Source organism: Oncorhynchus tshawytscha, linkage group LG09 (assembly GCF_018296145.1).
Source record: "Oncorhynchus tshawytscha isolate Ot180627B linkage group LG09, Otsh_v2.0, whole genome shotgun sequence".
NCBI classification, from domain to species: Eukaryota; Metazoa; Chordata; class Actinopteri; order Salmoniformes; family Salmonidae; genus Oncorhynchus; species Oncorhynchus tshawytscha.
In genome coordinates this window covers 19,843,022-19,869,753 of record NC_056437.1, presented here as the reverse complement: position 1 = coordinate 19,869,753, position 26,732 = coordinate 19,843,022, and the positions used below count along the sequence as shown (strand labels likewise).

Genomic DNA, 26,732 nt, shown 5'->3' with positions numbered 1-26,732 from the left:
CATATGTTGTCAAAGGTTCATTTACGCCTATTTCTAATCTAGAGCATGGTAGAGACATCCAATTTCTTTGCCTGGGCATATTACTTTCATGTAGTACCCATCATGGCAGAATCTATGTTTCTTTATGATGTATTACCTACTTAATAGGTTACATCGTCTAAGCTATAGCGGGTAAATCTGTAGGTTTGCTCAGAATAGCATTTATTTGTATTTTTGGGAAATGTTTTTAATGGCATAAGAGAAGAGTGAATTTAGCGCTACAAACTGATTGAGGGTGCTGCCCTGGCTAAATCACTCAAACCTTACCACGCCCACATTTCACAAGCAGCCAGGAGCCATGCTCGGTAGTAAACACGGGATATGACTGTTCATTTACACACGCAGCAAAGGCTACGCGACAGACAACTGACTGGAGAGTGCCAAAATCAACAAATCAGGAGTATCAAGCTTTTGACACCAAAGGAGCAAATCACCACCTTTATCTGGATTCTAATTCATTTTCTTGAGGCTGTGTTTATTTTACTACGGTAGTTTATCAAATCTTCAGATCCGAAGAATGAGAGGGAATCTTTCCCCGAACGAAGATATTTCAGGGTGTTATTCAATGATGCCTGTCTCGGACTTCCATGCAAAGCCTTCCTGTACGATGGAGCCCGCGGACAGTATGTGTGGAGCGGGAGGAGCTGTCACCGCCAGACCGCTGATGGGGAACACCTCTTCGTGGCATCACTCTGGGGATGGAGGATGCGCGCAGGACGGAGCTGAGGAGTTAAACGGTATGGTTGTCATTGCGTCTCACATTTTTAAAGTGACTTGAACAGATCTTGACTGCTAGATAATAATATGAATAGATGTGTAGACCTTAATATAATCAAGGTTTTGTTTTTATTTTTTGAGATTATGGTTTTAGTGCCATAATGCCACGTGATTAATATTCCCCATATATTCACATATATTTGGTTTCATGGGCATTTTAAAACACAGCAGCCTTACTAATCATACTTTAAATACTAAATGCACACTGAAGAGTCCTGTCTCTCTCCGGTTTTGAGGTTTATTTATAGCTTGATCTTAGTAGGCCCTACTGCAAACACGAAACTCATTCACAGAAAAATATTTGGAAAAATACACAATTGTTTACCTTAGCACATGTACATATCATTGCTCTTCTTTGCTCTTTCAGTAGTGACATCAATATTTAGTCGACACTCATAATGAACACACACATACATACATAACATACATACATACATACACACACATTGTATCCTGATGCAATATCTCTAGGGTTCTTATCTTATTTAACTTCATAGAGCACACATGCACAGAAGCATGGACACAGTATATGTGTGCTCTGGACAGGTTCTTAGCTCAGGCCTGTTGATTTTCTGGAAAACAATGCAGGAGGAGGAACGTATGGTTCAGTAATTTACCTGATTTATAATACAGTTTTAGCTTGGATCTTGGTATATTTATAATACAGTTTTAGCTTGGATCTTGGTATATTTATAATACAGTTATAGCTTGGATCTTGGTATATTTATAATACAGTTTTAGCTTGGATCTTGGTATATTTATAATACAGTTTTAGCTAGGATCTTGGTATATTTATAATACAGTTTTAGCTTGGATCTTGGTATATTTATAATACAGTTTTAGTTTGATCTTGGTACATTTATAATACAGTTTTAGCTTGGATCTTGGTATATTTATAATACAGTTATAGCTTGGATCTTGGTATATTTATAATACAGTTATAGCTTGGATCTTGGTATATTTATAATACAGTTTTAACTTGGATCTTGGTATATTTATAATACAGTTTTAGTTTGATCTTGGTACATTTATAATACAGGTATAGCTTGGTACGTGTTGCTTTTGAACCAAGCCTGTAACCTTTTGCACATTCATGTCTAACCTATAGGGATGAGTTGACATTCTATGGCTGCAGGGTTGTCATATGCCGCTCTGTGTCACCCTGGTGTAACACAGTGGGATGTGTCAGGAATCAGGGATGAAATGAGTGCATTGGAGAAGTACTGTATGTGTAAGACGTGATCACATCTCATCCCAGGGGGAGTGGTTATTATTTACCCCCCACTTGAGGTTATAGACTCCACTAATGAAAACGAGGACCAGGTCAGGCTAGTTAATTCCAGTTTTCTCCACCAAGCTACCAAACTAGCTAGCTCTGGTAATGGCCAATGACTAGGCTCTTTCTCATGTTCCAGCGTGAACACTGAGATATCCCCCCTCCCTCCTCCATACCCAAACTACAGTCCCCCTCCTTATAGTGTTATAGGCACCCACCGTCCCCTTTTAGATTTCCAAATCACACGTCTGTTCATGTTTCAGACTGAAGTGACGAAACATACTAGATTATTCTATTGCTAGGTGGAGAAGAAGAAAAAACATCTACAAGAGAAGCAGAGCAGTTAACCAGAAGTTCTGGATTTGAATGTTTTCCCAGGGGCCTTAACTAGAGTGATTTGGATGTATAGCTCTCAGTAAGTTCAGAAATACTGTCTCGTTACCGGTACTTTCAATGGTAACCATGTTTAGCCCCTCTGTTTGCTGTAGGGGAAATAATAAGCAGGCTGAGATAGTGTTAAGGTTGAGTTAAGAGGCCATCGAGGTAACCAAATTATTAAAGATTAGCACAATAGCTCATCAATAAATTACAAATAATTCCTGATATTCCCAGGAAAATCAAATGCTCTTAGGACATTCAATCCGGTAAGATCTTATTTTCTCCTAATTTCTCAGTAAAAGTCTGTTTTCGTCCAGAGCTGCAGAGCTAACAGAGATATGACAAGTGATTCATGAGGGTGTGACTGAGGCCTCAGTGAGTTAGATATGCCCGTTCCCATAGTTGGAAGTTGTTGTAAGTAGCCCTGCATTCCTATGGTGGTGAAGCACCCCTTATAATAGCCTGTTAGAGGCCCAGTCTGGCTTATGGGCTCAGGAGTAAGACAGCATCCAGGGGGAGCTCCGTGTGTGTGTGTGCTTGCATGTGTTAGACCCTTTGCAGGAGGTCCTTGGCTGGAATCTGGGGCACCAGCAGAGTTAAGGTTTTCCTTGCAGCATTTCCTGTTCTACAGGAGGCCCCAAACATTTTCCTAAAATGGTATCTGTGTTCATACAGTGTGAGGTCCCTATATATATATTAGGAAAGCCCTCTCTTTTATCAGAAAGAGTAAGTAGCCTTGCACAAGCCTTGGTACAAGGACACCCCCTGGACAGGACACTACTCTATCACAGGGCCTTACCCCCAATCTATCTCCTTAATGTTGAGTGCCAAGCAGAGACGCATCAGGTCACAATTTTACAGCTTTGGTATGACTCAACCAGGGATCAAACTCCCAATCTTGCAATCTCAGGGCAGACACTCTTACCACAAGGCCACTGAGTTGGTTCAGGAATAGACATCGAAGCTAGTTCCGCTTTTTTTCATTATTCCCCTCTAATCAAGGACTGATTTAAGACCTGGGACACTAGGTAGGTCCAATTAAGTATCAGGTAGAACAGAAAACCAGCAGGCTCCGGACTTCGTAGGGTATGAGGGAAAACGCCTGGTGTATTGCACTGGTGGGTGACATTTATTAGTTCAGGCTTGTGGCTGAAATTCACACTGTAAATATTGTTTTGTTGAGTTCCCAAATCCAGAACTCACATTCTTCTATTAGAAGAATAATGCTGTTTTTGTCTGACTGGTTTATATCCATGTCTGTAACCATCTTTCTGACCATAAGGCTGTGATGCAACTGTATGCTGGCCACGTGGTCTTTCAAGTTGTTTTGTCCTTATGTTACCCCAGCTCCCCAAATGAAGCCCAGATGTTCTGCTAGATTGAGCTATTGTTGTGTTGCTCTCGTTTGGAAGATCTGAGAACGGTTGCTGGAACCACTGAAACCCCACTTGGGCCCACAGCCAGCACGTGTGTGAATAGAGGCTGTCTTCATAACAATTGACAGTAGGTACGCTCAATTAGGGGGAAGACAGGGGGAGGCAAGGCAGCTTTATGAAGGGGACTGGGCTTGGTGGGGGCTTGGAGCAAAGCATTGTCCCCCCACGTGAGTGTTGTGTGGGCAGCTGCTGGTTGTGACATGGCGGAGTGATTTTTTTTCCTGGTCCTCTGCCCCTTTAACCCCGCCCAGCCCCGGAGTGACATTCTGATTGAGACCAGAGTAGCCTAGTTTGAGGCAGCTTTTAGGGGGAGTGCCCCCCGCACCAACCCACTCCTGCTCCTAACAGAGACAAGGAAATTTGAGAAAATGTACGTGCGTGCATGTGTGTTTAATGGGCTCTCCTGTGCGTCTCTTTCTCAGGGCAGCGGTTTGTGGAGCCCTGCCACTGCTGGCAGTGGTGTTTATGGCATATTCAGAGTCTGCCAGAAGAGAAGCTCACTGCTTCTTTACAGGCCCGTTAAGTTACCACTAGCAGAGGACAGAGAGAACAAAACATACTTCAACAAACAGTTCAATCTCTCCTCTGTGCCTTCCAAAACCTGAAACTAGTGGACATTAAACAATATTTTATTCAAAATCTGTACAGAAAACACATTCCAACCAAATGAAAGTATTACCATGGAAAAATGACATGATTCACTTTTAGAGTAGGCCTACTGTTTTTTTAGTACCTGCTGCTGAAAGGCTCTGTTGAGGTCTTCATACAATAAAGACTAGTTAGTTGTGCCTTCCTTATAAAGTCTTCAATAGAATGTTCTACCTGTGAGTATCAATTCTCTTTGAGAAGCCTCAGGAAATATTTATGATCCGCTCCTGCAATGAGCATAAACAGGGCATGTGCATTTCTATTGATGTCAATCTTCATAGATCACCATTTAATGGTCCTCGTCTCTGAGTGATTGGGTCTTGCCTTAGTTTGCAGTGCTCCTCAGGTTTTTCTACCAGATACAAGCATGTTAGGGTTTTTTCTCTTTGAGAAAATAAAATGTAAAAATGGATTAATGTATAGACAGACCTTGTCAGCAATATTCCAAGGAATGCTCTTTTAAGCTCAAAGGAAGCTAGCTTAATTTATTTTTCATTTCATAAATGGCAAGCATGTTTGTTCGTGAAACGTGTTTATTTAGTACTCTCCTCTCTCACTTATGTAATGACCCTTTCAATCCATGATGTGGAAAAAGAGTGGCTGTCATAAAGAGTTGCCTGCTCTCTGGCGCTAGCCTGACAGTGTGCATCATGTCAGGATTTTCTCATGATGTCTGTTACGTATGGCCCTCAGCCGAGGTCCGGGGCTGTCTGACCTCTGGACACTCAGACCTATGGTAACTGAGACACTGTCTGCCCAGACAGAAGATAGGATACGGGGGGATGAAAAGGAGAGAAGAGTAGGAAAGGTTTGTGGAGATTCGGGAAAGAAGAGTTGAGATGCAATGGGTTTAATTGTTACTGTATATTTGCATTGTCTGGGGTGACCAAACTCAACTGTGAGTAGTACGGTACCTGACCTGTGAATAAGTATTTTCCCACAGCAGCGATGGCATCACCTATGTGTCAGGGAGGATACACAGTGCTCCTATTGACACTCAGCAAAAACACTCTACCTTATACACTGATGACCACCCTTCTATGCTGTTACATTCAGAGTAATAGGCACTTGTCTCTGGCACCACTTGACTGTTGGAGTGTTGTGTAAACTAATTGCAATTCCATTTGTGGTGCCCTGCTGTTTGTCTACAGTAGGTCATGTGACTGGAAGCCTTTAGAGTTGGACTGTAGAGTTAATAAGTAGAGCTTGCTCTGATTTCCCCAGGAGGTCACAGACAGGATTACTGTGGCTTGTGGTAGAAATAGCCTCCATTGACCCATTACTGTACTTTTTATCTGTCAAAGAAAGCTGAACAACTGCATAAATGCAAAAAGCAAACACATTTCAATGTTAATCATCAGTATATAGGACACATATTAATCAGTTGCATCTGAACAGTCAGTTGTCTTTAGAATAGGCTGCTCACACCATGGACTTTGGTGAATTCCAAGTGATCATCTGTCACTGACTGTGAAGTGTGAATGCCATCTTTCTCCATGCCCATAGTGAACACAGTCACTGACTGACACAGCACTGGCAAATCTCCACATGTGAATTAGCACACCACAAGACATTAATAATTGACTCTAAGCTGAGTTGATCATATGAGGTCAGATCAGTGACAGAGTCCCTGTGTATTTATAGCCTCCATACAGGTCTGGACCAGTCTCAGTCAGTTTGACCCAGAGCCAAGCCTTGGCGTCTGGTGCATAGTTGGCTCACACCTCCACTGCTATCCCATCACTCAGCCCTGCCACGGTGGGCTTGTCCCCAGCGTCCAGGGCCTGTTGTCAGGCTGCGTGGTTACATAAGAGGCCTTGGATGTCAAAGCCTCCATTGATTAGAATAATACATTGGGGTGGGATGACGATGGACATCTCCAGTCATAACTGTGGTCAGAACTGTGGGCGAGCCTAGAGATCTCACCGCTCTTTGGGTCCTTGTTTAGTTGGCTGTGTGTTTTGAGGGTTAATTGAGGAATAATAAATGTAGTAGGAAACTAGTCTTAAATTCAGAACAGTGCTACTGTTGATTTTCCTAACTTTGCATTTTAGTGTCTTGGCAGAACAGTGTGTACCGACAGATCACAGTCAAGTCATTTCCCTGGTTACGTCTTTGTGGTTTCAGTGACAAAATTAGGAAAAGTGTTTTCCTATTTGAATCTAAGTAAACGCTTTTAAACTCAGTTACGGTTTAGCTAAGATTCACTCATGGATAATGACTCAGTCGCTGTATCAAACTTCAACAAGGATAATTCTCTAACTGTGCTATAATCTGTCTTTTCACAGAGAAAACGGTGCTTGCCCCACCGGTGTTCGTATTTCAGAAGTCTTTCACGCTATCCATGAAGGTAATCTGAATCATATCCTGAAGGGTAACATGTTGACAGATGATGCACATGCATTATTAAAAAGCAGTTGCTAATCAAAAGGATACATTCAGAAACATGTAATGGAAGAATATGTATCACTAGTTTTTATTTCTGAACTTTCTTTCTGAACTGATTTTCTACAGAGGAGAGCAGAGAGATGGGAGGAGGGATCAGGTCAGCATTATATCTGCTGCATGTCATAACGAGCAAACATTTTGATGAATCTCTGTTGCTTTCTATTGCATTGGCAGTAATGTATTTATGTGTACTTGGCTTGTTCTCCAATAGTTGTGGGAATCAGTCCAAACAAACGAGTCCGATCCTTCACATACCCTAATCCTAACAGCAGAATGAGGAAAGGTGAGTGTTCAGAAATATCAATTTGCAGAAATTCTCTGCCTACTCTATTAAAAAAATACATATATACATATTATGGTATTATTACCACCAAACGTAAACATTTGAGGATTGAATTATAATTCCTGTTCCTCAGTGTTACTCTCCTTTGATAAAGGCAATTTTTTTTGTACAATCTCTACTGACATTTCATCTACAGTATACACACAATGCTGCTGGTTAACATTACTTTTATTTTTTCTCTGCGTCTCTGACAGGCTCCTGTGACGGCAGTAGACGAGTGCGAACAAATTCCCACTCTTTTCCCCCACCGCCTCCAGGTAAACAACCGCACCCCCTACACAAGACCTGTCATCTCTCTAGTGTACTCTTATCTCTATCCTTTCATCCATCCTTTCTAAGCTGTCCCCTAGGGCATACAGCATACTGTCCCCTAGGGCATACTGAGTCTAGTTGCCTGATTCCTTGACTCGCCTGCAGATGATTGTAGCCTTAATAAAACTGGGATCTTACTGGGATAAAATACTGTATCTTTGAAATGAACCGAAGCAGTGCACCATGACGTAGCCACTGGAAGATGTTTGGCGCTACAAATTGATATTTCAGTCGGCTAATGCAGTACTAGTAAAGGCCCAGTGCACTACTTTTGTGAGAAATAATAATAATGATTTTTCAGGGGTGCTGCAGCACCCTCAGCACCCCTACTTCCCGCGGTTAAGCGTCATGATCAAACTCTCTTAAAGGGTTTCCTGTCTATATTCACTGCCAGTATTTCCTCTAGGTCCATACATTCCAGTCACACCATCCATGCAAAGGGTTCTTTTGGCTGTCCCCATAGAAGAACCCTTTGAAGAGCCATTTTTGGTTGCAGGTAGAATCCTTTCTATAGAGGGTTATATTTGGAAACCAAAAAGGTTCTACCTGGAACTAAAAAGGGTTCTTCCTGGAACCAAAATTGCTTCTCCTATGGGGACAGCCGAAGGACCCTTTTAGAAAAAAAAGTGTGTAGATTCCCAGCAGCCACATCAATGCAGCCCCCAGTATCTCTTTCCCCTGATCCGTTTCAGTTTCACTCTGTCACTGCAGCCCTCACCTGCTCATCACAAATCACCAACATGACACACTATTGGTACCGTGGAACCCTCACTGCTCATTGTTGGCCAAGCATGTTGTATGTTGTCATGTGCCAAGTCTGGCGGTCACTTTGACATAATTGTGGAGCATGTTTTAACTTTAATCATATATGATATGTCTGTCTGTGTGAACTCTTCTGACGGATCTCCTCTCCGCTCTTTCCTAGTCTCAAGATCAAATGTCTTCATGCCTTCAAATCTGTGCAACCGGGCCAACATTTCCCCAAACAGAGGCAAATATCCATTCTTTGGTCTTATGTTTACCTTTTGATGTGCTAAAATACCTCTAATTATCGAATCAAATGTCAAATCAAATCAAATGTATTTATATAGCCCTTCTTACATCAGCTGATATATCAAAGTGCTGTACAGAAACCCAGCCTAAAACCCCAAACAGCAAGCAATGCAGATGTAGAAGCACGGTGGCTAGGAAAAACTCCCTAGAAAGGCCAAAACCTAGGAAGAAACCTAGAGCGGAACCAGGCTATGAGGGGTGCCAGTCCTCTTCTGGCTGTGCCGGGTGGAGATTATAACAGAACATGGCCAAGATATCTAAACAACTTACAAACCACACTGAATCACTATTCTACATACTAATACATTCGGTGAGTATTCAGACCCCTTGACTTTTTCCTCATTTTGTTACCTCACAGCCTTATTCTAAAATTGATTCAACATTTTTACAAAAACTCAATCTACACACAATACCCCATAATGACAAAGCAAAACCAGGTTTAAGAAATGTTTGCTAAATTATTAAAAATTAAAAACAGATACCTTATTTACATACAGTTGAAGTCAGAAGTTTTCCCCAGTGGGTCAGAAGTTTACATACACTCAATTAGTATTTTGTAGCATTACCTTTGAATTGTTTAACGTGGGTCAAACGTTTTGGGTAGCCTTCCACAAGCTTCCCACAATAAGTTGGGTGAATTTTGGCCCATTCCTCCTGACAGAGCTGGTGTAACGGAGTCCGGTTTGTAGGCTTCCTTGCTCGCACACGCTTTTTCAGTTCTGCCCACAAATGTTCTATAGGATTGAGGTCAGGGCTTTGTGATGGCCACTCCAATACCTTGACTTTGTTGTCCTTAAGCCATTTTTCCACAACTTTGGAAGTATGCTTGGGGTCATTGTCCATTTGGAAGACCCATCAACTTCCTGACTGATGTCTTAAGATGTTGCTTCAATATATCCACATCATTTTCCTGCCTCATGATGCCATCTATTTTGTGAAGTGCACCAGTCCCTCCTGCAGCAAAGCACCCCCACAACATGATGCTGCCACCCCCGTGCTTCACGGTTGGGATGGTGTTCTTCGGCTTGCAAGCCTCCCCCTTTTTCCTCCAAACATAACTATGGTCATTATGGCCAAACAGTTCTATTTTTGTTATCTCCAAAAAGTACAATCTTTGTCCCCATGTGCAGTTGCAAACCGTAATCTGGCTTTTTTATGGCGGTTTTGGAGCAGTGGCTTCTTCCTTGCTGAGCGGCTTTTCAGGTTAGGTCGATATAGGACTCGTTTTACTGTGGATATAGATACTTTTTTACCAGTTTCCTCCAGCATTTTCACATGGTCCTTTGCTGTTGTTCTGGGATTGATTTGAACTTTTCGCACCAAAGTACGTTCATCTCTAGGAGACAGAACGTTTTTCCTTCCTGAGAGGTATGACGGCTTCGTGGTCCCATGGTGTTGATACTTGCATACTATTGTTTGTACAGATGAACGTGGTACCTTCAGGCATTTGGAAATTGCTCCAAAGGATGAACCAGACTTGTGGAGGTCTACAATAATTTGAGGTCTTGGCTGATTTCTTTTGATTTTCCCATGATGTCAAGCAAAGAGGCACTGAGTTTGAAGGTTGGCCTTGAAATACATCCACAGGTACACCTCCAATTGAGTCAAATAATGTCAATTAGCCTATCAGAAGCTTCTAAAGCCATGACATCATTTTCTGGAATTTTCCAAGCTGTTTAAAGGCACAGTCAACTTAGTGTATGAAAACGTTTGACCCTCTGGAATTGTGATAGTGAATTATAAGTGAAATAATCTGTCTGTAAACAATTGTTGTAAAAACTACTTGTGTCATGCACTAAGTAGATATCCTAACCGACTTGCCAAAACTACAGTTAATAAACAAGACATTTGTGGAGTGTATGAAAAACAAGTTTTAATGACTCCAACCTAAGTGTATGCAAACTTCCGACTTCTACTGTAAGTATTCAGACCTTTTGCTATGAGTCTCGAAATTGCGCTCAGGTGCATCCTTGAGATGTTTCTACAACTTGATTGGAGTCCACCTGTGGTAAATTAAATTGATTGGACAAGATTTGGAAAGTCACACACCTGTCTATATAAGGTCCCACATGAGGTCGAAAGACTTGTCTGTAGAGCAACGAGACAGGATTGTGTCAAGACACATATATGCAGCATTGAAGGTCCCCATGACCACTGTGTTCTCCATCATTCTTAAATGGAAGAAGTTTGGAATCACCAAGACTCTTCCTAGAGCTGGCCGACCGGACAAACTGAGCAATCGGGGGAGAAGGGCCTTGGTCAGGGAGGTGACCAAGAATCCAATGGTCAATCTGAAAGAGCGCCAGAGTTCCTCTGTGGAGATGGGACTTCCAGATGGAGAGATGGAGAACCTTCCAGAAGGACAACCATCTCTGCAGCACTCCACCAATCAGGCCTTTATGGTAAAGTGGCCAGACGGAAGCCACTCCTCAGTAAAAGGCACATGACAGCCTGGTTGGAGTTTATCAAAATGCACCTAAAGGACTCTCAGACCATGAGAAACAAAATTCTCTGGTCTGATGAAACCAAGATTTAACTATTTGGCGTGAATGCCAAACGTCACGTCTGGAGGAAACCTGGCACCATCCCTATGGTGAAGCATGGTGGTGGTAGCATCATGCTGTGGGGATGTTTTTCAGAGGCAGGGACTGGGAGACTAGTCAGGATCGAGGGAAAGATGAACGGAGCAAAGTATAGAGAGGTCCTTGATGAAAACCTGCTTCAGAGCGCTCAGGACCATAGACTGGGGTGAAAACCTGCTTCAGAGCACTTAGGACCATAGACTGGTCACCTTCCAACAGGACAACAACTCTAAGCACACAGCCAAGACAACGCTGGAGTGGCTTCAGGACAAGTCTCTGAATGTCCTCGAGTGGCCCAGCCAGAGCCCGGACTTGAACTTGATCGAACATCTCTGGAGAGACCTGAAAATAGCTGTGCAGCAACACTCCCCATCCATCTTGACAGACCTTGAGAGGATCTGCAAAGAAAAAGGGGAGAAACTCCCAAAATATAGGTGTGCCAAGCTTGTAGCGCCATACCCAAGAAGACTTGAGGCTGTAAACGCTGCCAAAGGTGCTTCAACAAAGTACTGAGTAAAGGGTCTGAATACTTATGTAAATGTGATATTTCAGTTTATTTTTAATACATTTGCAAACATTTCTAAAAACCTGTTTTTGCCTTGTTATTATGCAGTAGTGTGTGTAAATTGATGACTATTTAATTCATTTAAGAATCATTCTGTAACATAACACTTCTGCAAGCAGGCCTTTCTAATCGACCTGGCCTGGGTATCCTGGAAGGATATCCCATCAGTAGAGGATGCCTGGTTGTTATTTAAAAGTGCTTTCCTCACCATCTTAAATAAGCATGCCCCTTTCAAAAAATGTTGAACTAAAAACAGATATAGCCCTTAGTTCACTCCAGACTTGACTGCCCTTGACCAGCACAAAAACATCCTGTGGTGTACTGCACTAGCTTTAAATAGTCCCTGCGATATTAATATTTTCAGGGAAGTCAGGAACCAATATACACAGTCAGTTTGGAAAGCAAAGGATAGCTTTTTCAAACAGAAATTTGCATCCTGCAGCACTAATTCCAAAATGTTTTGGGACACTAAAGTCCATGGAGAATAAGAGCACTTCCTCCCAGATGCCCACTGCACTGAGGCTAGAAAACACTGTCACCACCGATAAATCCACGATAATCGAGAATTTCAATAAGCTCTACGGCTGGCCATGCTTTCCACCTGGCTACCCCAAACCATGGCCAACAGCTCTGCACTCCCCGCAGCAACTGGCCCATGCCCTCCCTCTTCTCCTTCACCCATATCCAGACAGCTGATGTTCTGATAGAGCTGCAAAATCTGGATCCCTGCGAATCAGCTGGGATAGACAATATGGACCCTCTCTTCCTAAAATTATCCGCCGTCATTGTTGCAACCCCTAAAACCCCTCTTTCGTATCGTCTGAGATTCCTAAAGATTGGAAAGTGGACGCGGTCATCCCCCTCTTCAAAGGGGGAGACATTCTAGACCCAAACTGTTACAGACCTATATCCATCCTGTCCTGTCTTTCTAAAGTCTTCGAAAGCCAAGTGAACAAACTGATCACCGACCATTTCGAAACCCACCGTACCTTCCCCAATATGCAATCCGGTTTCCGAGCTGGTCACGGGTGCACCTCAGCCACTCTCAAGATCCTAAATGATATCATAACCGCCATCGATAAAAGACTGTACTGTGCAGCCGTCTTCATCGACCTGGCCAAGGCTTTCGACTCTGTCAATCACCGTATTCTTATCGGCAGACTCAACAACCTTGGTTTCTCTAATGACTGCCTCGCCTGGTTCACTAACTACTTCTCAGATAGAGTTCAGTGTGTCAAATCGGAGGGCCTGTTGTCTGGACCTCTGGCAGTCTCTATGGGGGTGCCACAGGGTTCAATTCTCAGGCAGACTCTTTTCTCTGTATATATCAATGATGTCGCTCTTGCTGTGGGTGATTCTCTGATCCACTTCTACGCAGATGACACCATTCTGTATATATATCTGGCCCTTCCTTGGACACTGTGTTAACAAACCTCCAAATGAGCTTCAATGCCATACAACACTCCTTCCATGGCCTCCAAGTGCTCTTAAATGCTAGTAAAACTAAATGCATTCTCTTCGCTGCCCGCACTCGCTGCCCGCACCCGCCTGACAAACTAGCATCACTACTCTGGATGGTTCTGACTTAGAATATGTGGATATGTGTATATTTATACAACTATAAATACCTAGGTGTCTGGCTAGACTGTAAACTTTACTTCCAGACTCATATTAAGCATCTCCAATCCAAAATTAAATCTAGAAACGGCTTCCTATTTCGCAACAAAGCCTCCTTCACTCATGCTGCCAAACAAACCTTTGTAAAATTGACTATCCTACCGATCCTTGACTTCGGCGATGTCATTTACAAAATAGCCTCCAACACTCTACTCAGCAAATTGGATGCAGTCTATTAGAGTACCATCCGTTTTGTCACCAAAGCCCCATATACTACCCACCACTGCGACCTGTATGCTCTCGTTGGCTGGTCCTCGCTACATATTTGTCGCCAAACTCACTGGCTCCAGGTCATCTATAAGTCATTGCTAGGTAAAGCTCTGCCTTATCTCAGCTCACTGGTCACCTTAGCAACACCCACCCGTAACACGCACTCCAGCAGGTATATTTCACTGGTCACCCCCAAAACCAACACCCCCTTTGTCCGCCTTTCCTTCCAGTTCTCTGCTGCCAATGACTGGAACAAATTGCAAAAATCACTGAAGTTGGAGACGTATATGTCCCTCACTAACTTTAAGCATCAGCTGTCAGAGCAGCTTACAGATCGCTGCAGCTGTACACAGCCCATCCATATTTGTTTTTCTGCTCTTTTGCACACCAGTATTTCTACTTGCACATCCTCATCTGCACATCTATCACTCCAGTGTTAATTGCTAAATTGTAATTACTTCGCCACTATGGCCTATTTATTGCCTTCCCTCCTTACTTCATTTGCAGACACTGTATACAGATTTTCAATTGTGTTATTGACTGTACGTTTGTTTATCCCATAACTCTGTGTTGTTTTTGTAGCACTGCTTTGCTTTATCTTGGCCAGGTCGCAGTTGTAAATGAGAACTTGTTCTCAACTGGCCTACCTGGTTAAATAAAGGTGAAATTAAATAAATAAGAAAATGTGGAAAAAGTCAGAGTCTGAATACTTTCCGAATGCTCAGTATAGTATATTTTTATTCATACCTGATCGTAAGACTGACTTCGAAGGACAGAATTTGATTTAAGTCTCTTTTTACTCCTCCTTCCTTCTCCTTCCCTCCTTTTCTATTCCTCTCATCTTCTGTGTAGTGACACCTCTGAACAGGGTCAGAAGGTCATTACTTCAGCCTGCAAGTCTCCTCGCCCCTCAACCCTGGAACATCTCCTCACAGCCACACCTATCTGAGGTATTCTACAACTCCCTTCGCCCCCTCACACAGAGTGAAACGAGAAAACTCTCTCAGGTAAAAAATTAAGAGAACTCTCTCAGGCCTTAAAAGTATTTCAATAATAAAATTATTATTAGTTGGAGTTGTGTCATTGCCTGAGGGACCCACATACTCTTCTCAGAGAAACCTATTCACTCACTGCCAGTTTATAAACCCAAACACCAAAACCGGTTTGAATCAGTTCTGTCTATTGGAAATTATTGTGCAATGTTTTTTTAGTTAAGGTCTCTCTGAATGCTTAAATCGCTTTCTCTCTACTCCCAAACTTGCCACATCAACACACTCAATTATTTAATAGCTTATGGCTGCAAAATGTATTTTATTTTCTATTTACACAAGCATTGTGTTGAATTATTTGACTCAAGAAAGTACCAATCCAATGTACAGTCGTGGCCAAAAGTTGAGAATTTGCTATATAAGTGTCTTTAGATATTTTTGTCAGATGTTACTATGGAATACTGAAGTATAATTACAAGCATTTCATAAGTGTCAAAGGCTTTTATTGACAATTACATGAAGTTGATGCAAAGAGTCAATATTTGCAGTGTTGACCCTTTTTTTTCAAGACCTCTGAAATCCGCCATGGCATGCTGTCAATTAACTTCTGGGCCACATCTTGACTGATGGCAGCCCATTCTTGCATAATCAATGCTTGGAGTTTGTCAGAATTTGTGGGTTTTCGTTTGTCCACCCGCCTCTTGAGGATTGACCACAAGTTCTCAATGGGATTAAGGTCTGGGGAGTTTCCTGGCCATGGACCCAAAATATAGAGGTTTTGTTCCCCGAGCCACTTAGCTATCACTTTTGCCTTTTGGCAAGGTGCTCCATCATACTGGAAAAGGCATTGTTCATCACCAAACTGTTCCTGGATGGTTGGGAGAAGTTTCTCTCGGAGGATGTGTTGGTACCATTCTTTATTCATGGCTGTGTTCTTCAAAAATCCTCCAAAAAGTCTTTGCCTCACTGTACGTGCAGATGCACTCACACCTGCCTGCTGCCATTCCAGAGCAAGCTTTGTACTGGTGGTGCCCGGATCCCGCAGCTGAATCAGCTTTAGGAGACGGTCCTGGCGCTTGCTGGACTTTCTTGGGCGCCCTGAAGCCTTCTTCACAACAATTGAACTGCTCTCATTGAAGTTCTTGATGATCCGATAAATGGTTGATTTAGGTGCATTCTTACTGGCAGCAATAACCTTGCCTGTCAAGCCCTTTTTGTGCAAAGCAATGATGACGACACGTGTTTCCTTGCAGGTAACCTTGGTTAACAAAGGAAGAACAATGATTCCAAGCACCACCCTCCTTATGAAGCTTCCAGTCTGTTATTCGAACTCAATCAGCATGACAGAGTGATCTCCAGCCTTGTCCTCATCAACACTCACACCTGTGTTAACGAAATGCAGTGGAAATGTTTTTGGGGAGATTCAGTTCATTTACATGGCAAAGAGGGACTTTGCAATTAATTGCAATTCATCTGATCACTCTTCATAACATTCTGGAGTATATGCAAATTACCATCATACAAACTAAGGCAGCAGACTTTGTGAAAATTCATATTTGTGTGATTCTCAAAACTTCGGGCCACGACTGTAAATTCAGAAAGCTAATCGGACTGTAAAATAATCATTTGCATTGTTTCTTTTGTCCCATTCCCACAGGTGAGCCATGATCCTTCAAATGATGTCTCCAGCATCTCAACAGACTGCTCCTCCACTGTTGGTCTATTACATCAAAATAAACCCTGTCAAGTTCACAGGTACGCAGAGGACCTGGTTAATGTAACAGTAAAGATGCAGGGTGTCTAGTTGGGTCAAGTCTGTGCAATATTTCATTTTTACAGCCTCACAGCCACTTTAAACTGTATATTTGACAGTTGACATTCTAATTGAGGGCTACCCACTCCAGGTCAAGGCATGGATTAGTTAAACCAGGGGTTTTGGGTTACGTGTTAATTTTCAGTCCAGACCCAGGACTGGACAGCCTTGCTTCAATCCAGAGGCCTTAGAGTTTTCATCTGTCAGAGCTATGTGGGGTCTAGGGGTTTTAGTTCCCAGCAGTGATTCTAAACCTGCTGACCTCTGGTTCACACTCCACAGATCGAAGCCAGACAGTACCACCTCAGACAGGGTCCAGTTTGTGTTTGGGGAAAACATGAGTGAAAGAGTCTTGGTGAGTTCAGCAAGCACCACTGACATACACTACATGACCAAAAGTATGTGGGCACCTGCTAGTCGAACATCTCATTCCAAAATCATGAGCATTAATATGGAGTTGGTCCCCCCTTTGCCGCTGTAACAGCCTCCACTCGTCTGGGAAGGCTTTCCACTAGATGTTGGAACATTGATGCGGGGACTTGCTTCCATTCAGCCACAAGAGCATCAGTGAGGTCGGGCACTGACGTTGGCCGATTTGGCCTGGTTCGCAGTCGGCGTTCCAATTCATCCCAAAGGTGTTTGATGTGGTTAAGGTCAGGGCTCTATGCAAGCCAGTCAAGTTCTTCCACACCTCACTCGACAAACCATTTCTGTATGGACCTCGCTTTGTGCACGGGGGCATTGTCATGCTGAAACAGGAAAGGGCCTTCCCCAAACTGTTGCCACAAAGTTAGTAGCACAGAATCGACTAGAATGTCATTGTATGCTGTAGCGTTAAGATTTCCCTTCACTGGAACTAAGGGGCCCGAACCATGAAAAACAGCTGCAGACCATTATTCCTCCTCCACCAAACTTTACATTTGGCACTATGCATTGGGGCAGGTAGCGTTCTCCTGGCATCCGCCAAATCCAAATTTGTCCGTCTGACTGCGAGATGGTGAAGCGTGATTCATCACTCCAGAGAACGCGTTTCCACTGATCCAGAGTCCAGAGTCCAATAGCGGTGAGCTTTACACCACTCCAGCCGACGCTTGGCATTGCGCATGATCTTAGGCTGGTGTTCGGCCACTCGGCCATGGAAACCCATTTTATGTAGCTCCAGACAAACAGTTGTTGTGCCGATGTTGCTTCCAGAGCCAGTTTGGAACTCGGTAGTGAATGTTTCAACCGAGGACAGATGATTTTTATGCGCTTCAGCACTCGGTGTTCCTGTTCTGTGAACATTTAGGCCAATAGACATTTCCATGTCATAATAAAAGCACATACAGTGGACCGGGGCAGCTCTAGCAGGGCAGAAATTTGATGAACTGACTTGTTGGAATCCTATGACGGTGCCACGTTGAAAGTCTCTGAGCTCTTCAGTAAGGCCATTCTACTGCCATTGTTTGTCTATGGAGATTTCATGGCTGTGTGCTCGATTTAGGTGTGACTGAAATAGCCAAATCTACTAAGGGGTGTCCACATACTTTTGTATATATATTGTACTTATACAGTAGCAATTTGCATAGGATGACTATGAAATATATGATGTCATCACATTTGTATGAGTTTAACTGTGTTACCAAACACATCATATTTACAGAAATGCTCTCACTTTCTCACCCTCATATAGAGACCACAGAAATCCCCTAGCAGTGAAGATTCTGATTGCAGCTCTGATTCTGAGTCTTCCACCTCTGAGTCAAGTTATAAAGGTAAATCATTAAGCGGGTCAGTGTTTTTACATGAGTACACAACTCTGGTCCTCGAGAGCCAGTACCTTAATGGCCACAGTGTCTGCTGATCCACCAAGACTGTGGTCCTAGGCTGCATTTATACAATTATTGGGAAAAGAGATGACCCGATCAGTCAAAAGACCAATTAGTAGAAAAATATTAGAACTGGGCCGCCTGTGTAACCCTGCCATAGAGGACTAGAGTTGTGCACCTCTGTTCTAATAGCGATTGACTGCCTCTTAGTGGATGCCTTTCAGAACTGCAGCTGAAGTTCTGTCTGTTTGCTGATAGGTGCTGTGTGGAGCAGTCTGAGGGAGTCTGCTGCAGCTTACACAGCATCCTGTGGGAGGCAGCATGTGCTCAGGCTCAGGCGGGTTCAGCTGTTCACTGGGGAGGAGAAGGAAAGCAATGTGGTCCAGGTGAAGACCTATAGGACTGACTCATGCCAGCTCTTGCAATGCCTGGTGCCTGACGGCACAGTCGATAACGTGGCATGCAATGTCTGAGCAGGGGAATGTGACCATTATGTTGAAATAGGAAGTGACCAATGCCTTCTGATGTTGCTAAAGACAGTGGTGTACCTTTTTCATTTTTTTTCTTCTTTTAGCTGACCTGCAGACTGTTTGTCCTGGAAAAAGGAACTCCGTCATGGACTGAGCGAGGAAGAGGAGTCCTGCGACTCAATGATCTAGCATCAGGGACCAAAAGAGGGCTTCAGTCCAGGATAGGTGAGTTTACCATGAGGTAGTTTATTATTCCCATCACTCTGACCAACATCTTTCTGTGATTCTTAATGTTTCTCATCCTCAGTAAATCTCTTACACCTGTCGCCCTCTGATCAAAACAGTGATGAGGCACCAGGGCAGTCTCAAGGTTATCCTCAACACCAAGCTCTGGCCACACACACACCTACGTCGTCCTGCCCGCCGGAACCTCCAGGTGACGGCCACTGACGTGGAGACTCAGGCCGTTCGGGTGTTCCTCATTCAGGCCAGCGCCAGGGACGTGGCTCGCCTCTACGTGGCCATCCACCATCGGCTGGTAGGCCTACGGGCCAGTGCTGCTGGGAGGGAGGCAGAGGCTGCAGGGGACAGGACCAGGGAGGAGCACTGCAACAGTGAGAATGAAGAGGAGGAGGAAGAGGAGAAACAACAGAAAGAAAGAGAAGAAAGGCTGCTATTGACACGATTACGACCTGGTAAGAGTGAATAGCAACAGTGATAGGGATGTACTCTACAGTTGTCTGAGATTATCCCTTGCTCTTTCACCTACACACTTGTATGTCTACGACTAAGTCCAATGTTTAGCGCATTGTTTGTCCTGTGTAAAAAAAAAACATGTTTGGAATTTTTGCTTAGTTTGAGTAAGGGAACACTCATCCTCCAATAGATGTCTGGTGGGAAGTCACGTTACTAATCCCCAGTCCACATTCCAGAGTCAGAGGGGTTGGGTTAAATGCGGAAGACACATTTCAGTTGAATTACATTCAGTTGGACAACTGACTAGATACCCGCCTTCCCTTTTCCCTTTCCCAGGGGGAGCTGTTAGCAGGTTGTAGTCATAGACCTTCAATCTGCCACTGGCAAACCGTGCCACATAAAAAACTGAGTAACAGATGGATCCCCATCATGGTGGATTACATCCCTAAAGGTCCCAGGCCTAAAAAGATTAGGTTATTTTTTTGTACCATTATGAAAAAGAGAAGAGAACACTAGATTAGTGGTTTTTAATTGATGTACCTTGAGGAACTCTCAGGTGTGCCGCAAAACTTTTCCCAATCTTGATAATTTTTTTGAACACTCACTTCTAAACGTGACCTGTTGAATGCACATGGAATTTTGACTTGGGATCATCAATGCTGCTCAGATAATACACAGAACCAAAATATAAAGCAACATGCAACCATTTCAGAGAATTTGACTGAGTTACAGTAACTTTATTTGTCACTTTTTTTTAACCTTTATTTGACTAGGCAAGTCAGTTAAGAACACATTCTTATTTTCAATGACGGCCTAGGAACAGTGGGTTAACTGCCTGTTCAGGGGCTAGTCAGGGGCTGGTTACTAGTCCAACGCTCTAACCACTAGGCTACCCTGCCGCCCCATGCACCGAATACAACAAGTGTAGGGAGACCTTACCGTGAAATGCTTACTTACAAGCCCTTAACCAACAGTGCAGTTCAAGAAGATGGCTTGGGGGCAGTATTTTGACATCTGGATGAGAACTGTGCCTAAAGTAAACTGCCTGTTACTCAGGCCCAGAAGATAAAATATGCATATTGGTAGATTTGGATAGAAAACACTAAAGTTTCCAAAACTGTTAAAAGAATGTCTGTGAGTATAACAGAAATGATATGGCAGGCAAAAACCTGAGGAAAATCCATCCAGGAAGTGGGATTTTTTTGATGTGAGTATTTTCAATTGAATGCCTATAGAGTATCTAAATGGTTAGGACCCAGATTGCAGTTCCTATGGCTTCCACTAGATGTCAACAGTCTTTAGACATTGTTTCAGGCTTGTTTTCTGAATAATGAAGAAGAATGAGACCCTTTTTGTCAGTGGACTGAGGAAGAATGCAGAGCTGGTTTGCGCTCTTGACCGATTGCATGCCCTTCGTTGTTTTTCCTTTCTATTGAATACACTATTGTCCTGTTGAAATATTATCGATTAATTATAAACATCGTTTGACATGTTTCGACAAACTTTACCAGTACTATTAGGATGTATTCGTCTGCATGTTTTGACTGCCTTGGAGCCAGTGGATTACTGAACATAACACGCCAACAAAACTGAGTTTTTGGGATATAAAGAAGGACTTTATCGAACAAAACAAACATTTATTATGTAGCTGGGACACTTGTGACTGCTACCATATGAAGATCTTCAAAGGTAAGTGATCAATTTTATCGCTATTTCTGACTTTTGTAATTCCTTTACTTGGTTGTAAAATGTTTGTATGCTTTTGTAAGCGGGGCGCTGTCCTCAGATAATCACATGGTATGCTTTCGCCGTAAAGCCTTTTTGAAATCTGACAAATCGTCTGGATTAACAAGAAGTTCATCTTTAAGCCGATGTATAAGAGTTGTATTTTTTATGAAGGTTTATTACGACTATTTCTGTATTTTGAATTTGGCACTCTGCAATTTCACCGGATGTTGTCGAGGTGAGTCGCTAGCGGAACGCCTGCGCCAGAAAGGTTAAGAAAATATTTACCAAATAAAGTAAAAAATAATAAAAAGTAACACAATAACATAATAACAGGGCTATATACAGTGGGTATCGGGACCGAGTCAGTGTGCGGGGGTACAGGTTTGAGGTAATTTAAAGTGACTATGCATACACTACCGTTCAAAAGTTTGGGGTTACTTAGAAATGTCCTCGTTTTGAAAGAAAACATTTTTTGTCCATTCAAATAACATCAAATTGATTAGAAATACAGTGTAGACATTTAATGTTGTAAATGACTATTTTAGCTGGAAACGTCAGATTTTTTATGGAATATCTACACAGGCGTACAGAGGCCCATTATCAGAAACTATCACTCCTGTGTTCCAATGGCACGTTGTGTTAGCTAATCCAAGTTTATAATTTTAAAAGGCTAATTGATCATTAGAAAACCCTTTTGCAATTATGTTAGCACAGCTGAAAACTGTCGTTCTGATTAAAGAAGCACTAAAACGGGCCTTCTTTAGACTAGTTGCGTATCTGGAGCATCAGTATTTGTGGGTTCGATTACAGGCTCAAAATGGCCAGAAACAAAGCCCTTTCTTCTGAAACTCATCAGTCTATTCTTGTTCTGAGAAATAAAGGCTATTCCATGTGAGAAATTGTCAAGAAATTGAAGATTTCGTACAACGCTGTCCACTACTCCCGTCACAGAACAGCGCAAACTAGCCCTAACCAGAATAGAAAGAGGAGTGGGAGGCCCCGGTGCACAACTGAGCAAGAGGACAAGTACATTAGAGTGTCTAGTTTGAGAAGCAGCCACCTCACAAGTCCTCAACTGGCAGCTTCATTAAATAGTATCCTCAAAACACCCGTCTCAACGTCAACAGTGAAGAGGCGACTCCGGGATGCTGGCCTTCTAGGCAGAGTTGCAAAGAAAAAGCCATACAATGGGGCAAAAAAGTATTTAGTCAGTCACCAATTGTGCAAGTTCTCCCACTTAAAAAGATGAGGCCTGTAATTTTCATTATAGGTACACTTCAACTATGACAGACAAAATGAGAAAAAGAAATCCAGAAAATCACATTGTAGGATTTTTAATGAATTTATTTGCAAATTATGTTGCAAATTATGTTGTTGGAAAAATTATATTTTTTCCAACAATTGTTTACAGACAGATTATTTCACGTATAATTCACTGTATCACAATTCCAGTGGGTCAGATGTTTACATACACTAAGTTGACAGTGCCTTTAAACAGCTTGGAAAATTCCAGAAAATTATGTCATGGCTTTAGAAGCTTCTGATAGGCTAATTGACATCATTTGAGTCAATTGGAGATGTACCTGTGGATGTATTTCAAGGCCTACCTTCAAACTCAGTGCCTCTTTGCTTGACAGCATGGGAAAATCAAAAGAAATCAGCCAAGACCTCAGATTTTATTTTTTTAGACCTCCACAAGTCTGGTTCATCCTTCGGAGCAATTTCCAAACGCCTGAAGGTACCATGTTTATCTGTACAAACAATAGTACACAAGTATAAACACCATGGGACCACGCAGCCATCATACCGCTCAGGAAGGAGACGCGTTCTGTCTCCTAGTGATGAACGTACTTTGGTGCGAAAAGTGAAAATCAATCCCAGAACAACAACAAAGGACCTTGTGAAGATGCTGGAGGAAACAGGTACAAAAGTATCTATATCCACAGTAAAACAAGTCCTATATCGACATAACCTGAAAGGCCACTCGACAAGGAAGAAGCCACTGCTCCAAAACCGCCATAAAAAAGCCAGACTACGAATTGCAACTGCACATGGAGACAAAGTTTGTACTTTTTGGAGAAATGTTCTCTGGTCTGATGAAACAAAAATAGAACTGTTTGGCCATAATGACCATCGTTGTGTTTGGAGGGAAAAGGGGGAGGCTTGCAAGCCAAAGAACACCATCCTAACCGTGAAGCACGGGGGTGGTGGCATCATGTTGTGAGCGTGCTTTGCTGCAGGAGGGACTGGCTACCCGAAACATTTGACTCAGGTTAAACAATTTAAAGGCAATGCTACCAAATACTAATTGAGTGTATGTAAACTTCTGACCCACTAGAAATGTTATGAAAGAAATAAAAGCTGAAATAAATCATTTTACTATTATTCTGACCTTTCACATTCTTAAAATAAAGTGGTGCTCCTAACTGACATAAAACAGGGATTTTTTACTAGGACTAAATTTCAGGAATTGTGAAAAACGGAGTTTAAATGTATTTGGCTAAGGTGTATGTAAACTTCCGACTTCAACTGTATATAAAAACATTGTCACAGGAAATAGATGATTTGCTGTATGGATCAAATGAGATGGAGGTCATTACCACTAAATAAATGAATATGGAAATTTTAGGTGTGCCGGAGGATCGTTTATCCCATCAAGTTGTGGCACAGTTTTTAAAAAAGGTTGGGAACCACTGCACTAGAGATGAGAACTAGGTATTGCTGTTTATCTAAATAATTGTCCACTTGTTATTCCTTGCAACAACCTCTCCTTCAGCCTCCTTGAACTTGTATGTCAACAAGACACCTAAAGAAGCTAAAATTAGCCCCATATCAGCTAACACTGCATAAATCACATTCCAGTGGAGGACAACTTATTTCCTCTGAAGCAAAACATGTGTTGTCCCTGTAGAAACTTAGTGGAGACCTACATGACATGAGAATTCATCCTGAACAACCCTTAACATGGCCATTTTGTCATTGTGCATTTACCAGACAAAACACTGTGCTGCAAAACATAAAGCTATTGTATATAAATATTACAATATTTTCACTTACACACGTTCCATAACATGACTGTCTTTCTCCTTTGCAGTGGTTTGTGATTGGATCCACAGTAAACCTAGTTTGGATTCTTGGTGACATGACATCATATCCTGACCTGGACCATCTGAACAGAACTTTGGCTGTAATGGAACAGCGGGACAAAACATCAAGAGACAGCTTGCAAGTACTTACTGTCTATTGAGCTATCATGACTGCCTTTTAACAACAACAAAAATATATGATCATTCTATTGCCGTACTTACTTTTGTACTTCACGTTATTGTGGCAGTGTGCAAGGGGAAGGTAAACTGCCACATTATGACATAGGGAATCTAGATGTAATGACTGATAAACAATTGTATTTATTTTTGTTATTTTATTATGCATTTATAATGAATCCAACTGTTCATGCAAGTGCTATTTGTGGCTGAAGCACCCACATTAACCTTATTTGAAATATATTTAGAATATTCCCAAAAGGTTTTGTTCTTCTGTATTTCTTTTATAAGCATTATGTTTTATATGTTGTAAGTGTTTTAAAAACACCTTATGATCAACGTAATGATTTTGAAACCATTTTTGTAGGTCTTCCACTACAAACAGAATATAATATGTATCTATCTATTTCAACTGTGAAACAAACAAAATAGCTTTTGTTAGCTGTTTCATTTATACAGTACATTACTGACATAAACAACAATCTCAAAGTTGTGGTACACTCACCTTTTCTACACAGTACTAAATGCATGCCTCTGCCTACCTCTAATTGCTACAAATGTGAGAAAACATTTAAATGTTTTTAATGGATTTTAAGTTCTATTACCTAGTGTATTGTCAAAAGCAATTAACTTAAAAGGGTAATCCTGCATAAAAGCAAACATGACTAGCATCTAGTTCATATTCTGATATGTATATATTATATTAATCTGCTTCTGGTAATATCACCATGTTATGTGAGCAGTTATGTCATCGTGATTGATAAAACTGATTTTCTGATACAACTTTTGAGTTTATCATAATTTTTCATGGTTGTTGTTGCTGAGCTGATGTAACTAACAAAAAAGGTATATTGTCCTCTAGTCTAGTAGGCCTGCTTTCATCTATCCAGTGTTTTCAGATCAGTGCAGGCGAAGGAGAGAAGACAAAGGTATCCCACTTTGGACAATGTTTGCCAAATTAATAGCTGCTAATTTTCCTTCATGAACACTGAAGGACTGGTAAGGTTCCATTCATATTGGTCTCATATTTCTAGTGTTTTCAGGTGACAAAAGGAAAGGAGTCTAGGAAAGGAAGCTATTTAGACAACAATGCTCTGGCTCCACCGGTTTCCATTAGATAACACAGACACAAAGTCAGATCCCACAGCCACAAAGTCATAATTGCAACAACAACAAATGTTTTTTTAGTCTTAATTTTTAACGTTAGGCATAAGGTTAGCAGAACAGTTAAGGTGAGGGTTGATGTTGATGTTAGGTTTAAACTCATATTTTAGGAAGATACATGGTAGAATTTGGCGGGGTTTACCGGTAGTCATACTTAATAAACAAATCCAGGTCAAATTTAAAAATTAAATTATGACCTTTATATTGGGTGTGGTAACTAGTGAAGACAGGCTCCACCCCTAAAAAGCACGTTGTTGTACGTAATGAAATAAGCGTGCAAGCGCATTCCGCAAGCGTGCGTGCTTCAAAGATGGTGTTGTAGCTTGTAGGTCCTTGCAGCTGGGTGCAGTCCACTAGCTGGGTGAGAGTAGGTGTCGCCGTATCTGGATTCGACGATCGTAGTGCATGAGGGACCCAGGTCAAATAGCTAGGACATCAGATTGGATTAACACCGACATTGGCCAACAACTACATTAAATGGGGACCAACAACTAATAACTTTTGTTTCATTTATTTAATTTTTCTAATAATTTACAAGAATGACTCCCCGTTCCTTTATAAACTGTCTGTGCCTTGGGCATCGAGCTGTCACTATTTTAAATGGGAGCTCACGTCACATCCAGATGGAGATACAAAGTATTGCATCACAGGCTGAAATTGGTTTTAAACCCGCAAAAGTTGCTGTGGTGACAAAGATGACAAGGCATGAATTCGACCAGCAAAGATATCGCTTTTCAGAGCTCTCAGAAGAGGACCTAAAACAACTGGTAAAGGAATGGAAAACGATGTGATATAAGTGGTACTTACTCTCAAACTCCCTCGTGTGTTAATGTGTTCGTTATTGACAGTAAAACACCCCCATAACAAGTCATCAGCACACACCAGTTTCACTTTCAGCTTAGACATGGAAACCCAGGTGATCCGATAGGTAAATGCTGGTCATAGACAAATATTCACTGAGGATGTCAGATTCCTTTCTCAATGTTGAGTTTTTTATGCTAAAACACAAGGATTCACGGATATTGTTGTGGTGTACTGTCTACAAAAGGTAATGAAG

The 26,732-nt window shown here is 42.0% G+C and overlaps 1 protein-coding gene across 3 annotated transcripts; it reads left to right on the top strand.

Moving 5' to 3' along the window:
* Nucleotides 1–336: 336 nt before the first annotated feature.
* On the top strand, nucleotides 337–25,294 carry LOC112257531 (ran-binding protein 3-like). 3 transcript variants are annotated; one of them, XM_024431173.2, is made up of 14 exons: nucleotides 337–776; nucleotides 6,843–6,904; nucleotides 7,069–7,099; nucleotides 7,214–7,285; nucleotides 7,540–7,602; nucleotides 8,583–8,648; nucleotides 14,597–14,694; nucleotides 16,391–16,488; nucleotides 16,829–16,901; nucleotides 18,219–18,300; nucleotides 18,613–18,740; nucleotides 18,929–19,049; nucleotides 19,169–19,519; nucleotides 24,343–25,294. In XM_024431173.2, exons 1-14 carry the CDS (start codon nucleotides 557–559, stop codon nucleotides 24,387–24,389), a joined length of 1,512 nt encoding a protein of 503 aa, XP_024286941.1. In that variant the 5' UTR covers nucleotides 337–556; the 3' UTR covers nucleotides 24,390–25,294. The 3 variants fall into 3 exon arrangements, with proteins under 3 accessions (XP_024286941.1, XP_024286939.1, XP_024286942.1); XM_024431171.2 differs by having other exon boundaries at nucleotides 338–776; nucleotides 14,597–14,751; XM_024431174.2 differs by lacking the exon at nucleotides 8,583–8,648 and having other exon boundaries at nucleotides 338–776; nucleotides 14,597–14,751.
* Nucleotides 25,295–26,732: the final 1,438 nt, after the last annotated feature.

Excerpts from the sequence above, each read along its gene's own strand:
- LOC112257531 (XM_024431171.2), top strand. The coding sequence starts at position 557 with ATGAGAGGGAATCTTTCCCCGAACGAAGATATTTCAGGGTGTTATTCA. Across the intron at positions 8,649-14,596 it reads CAACATTTCCCCAAACAGAG|TGACACCTCTGAACAGGGTC; the intron begins GCAAATATCCAT and ends TCTTCTGTGTAG. Across the intron at positions 14,752-16,390 it reads AAACGAGAAAACTCTCTCAG|GTGAGCCATGATCCTTCAAA; the intron begins GTAAAAAATTAA and ends CCATTCCCACAG.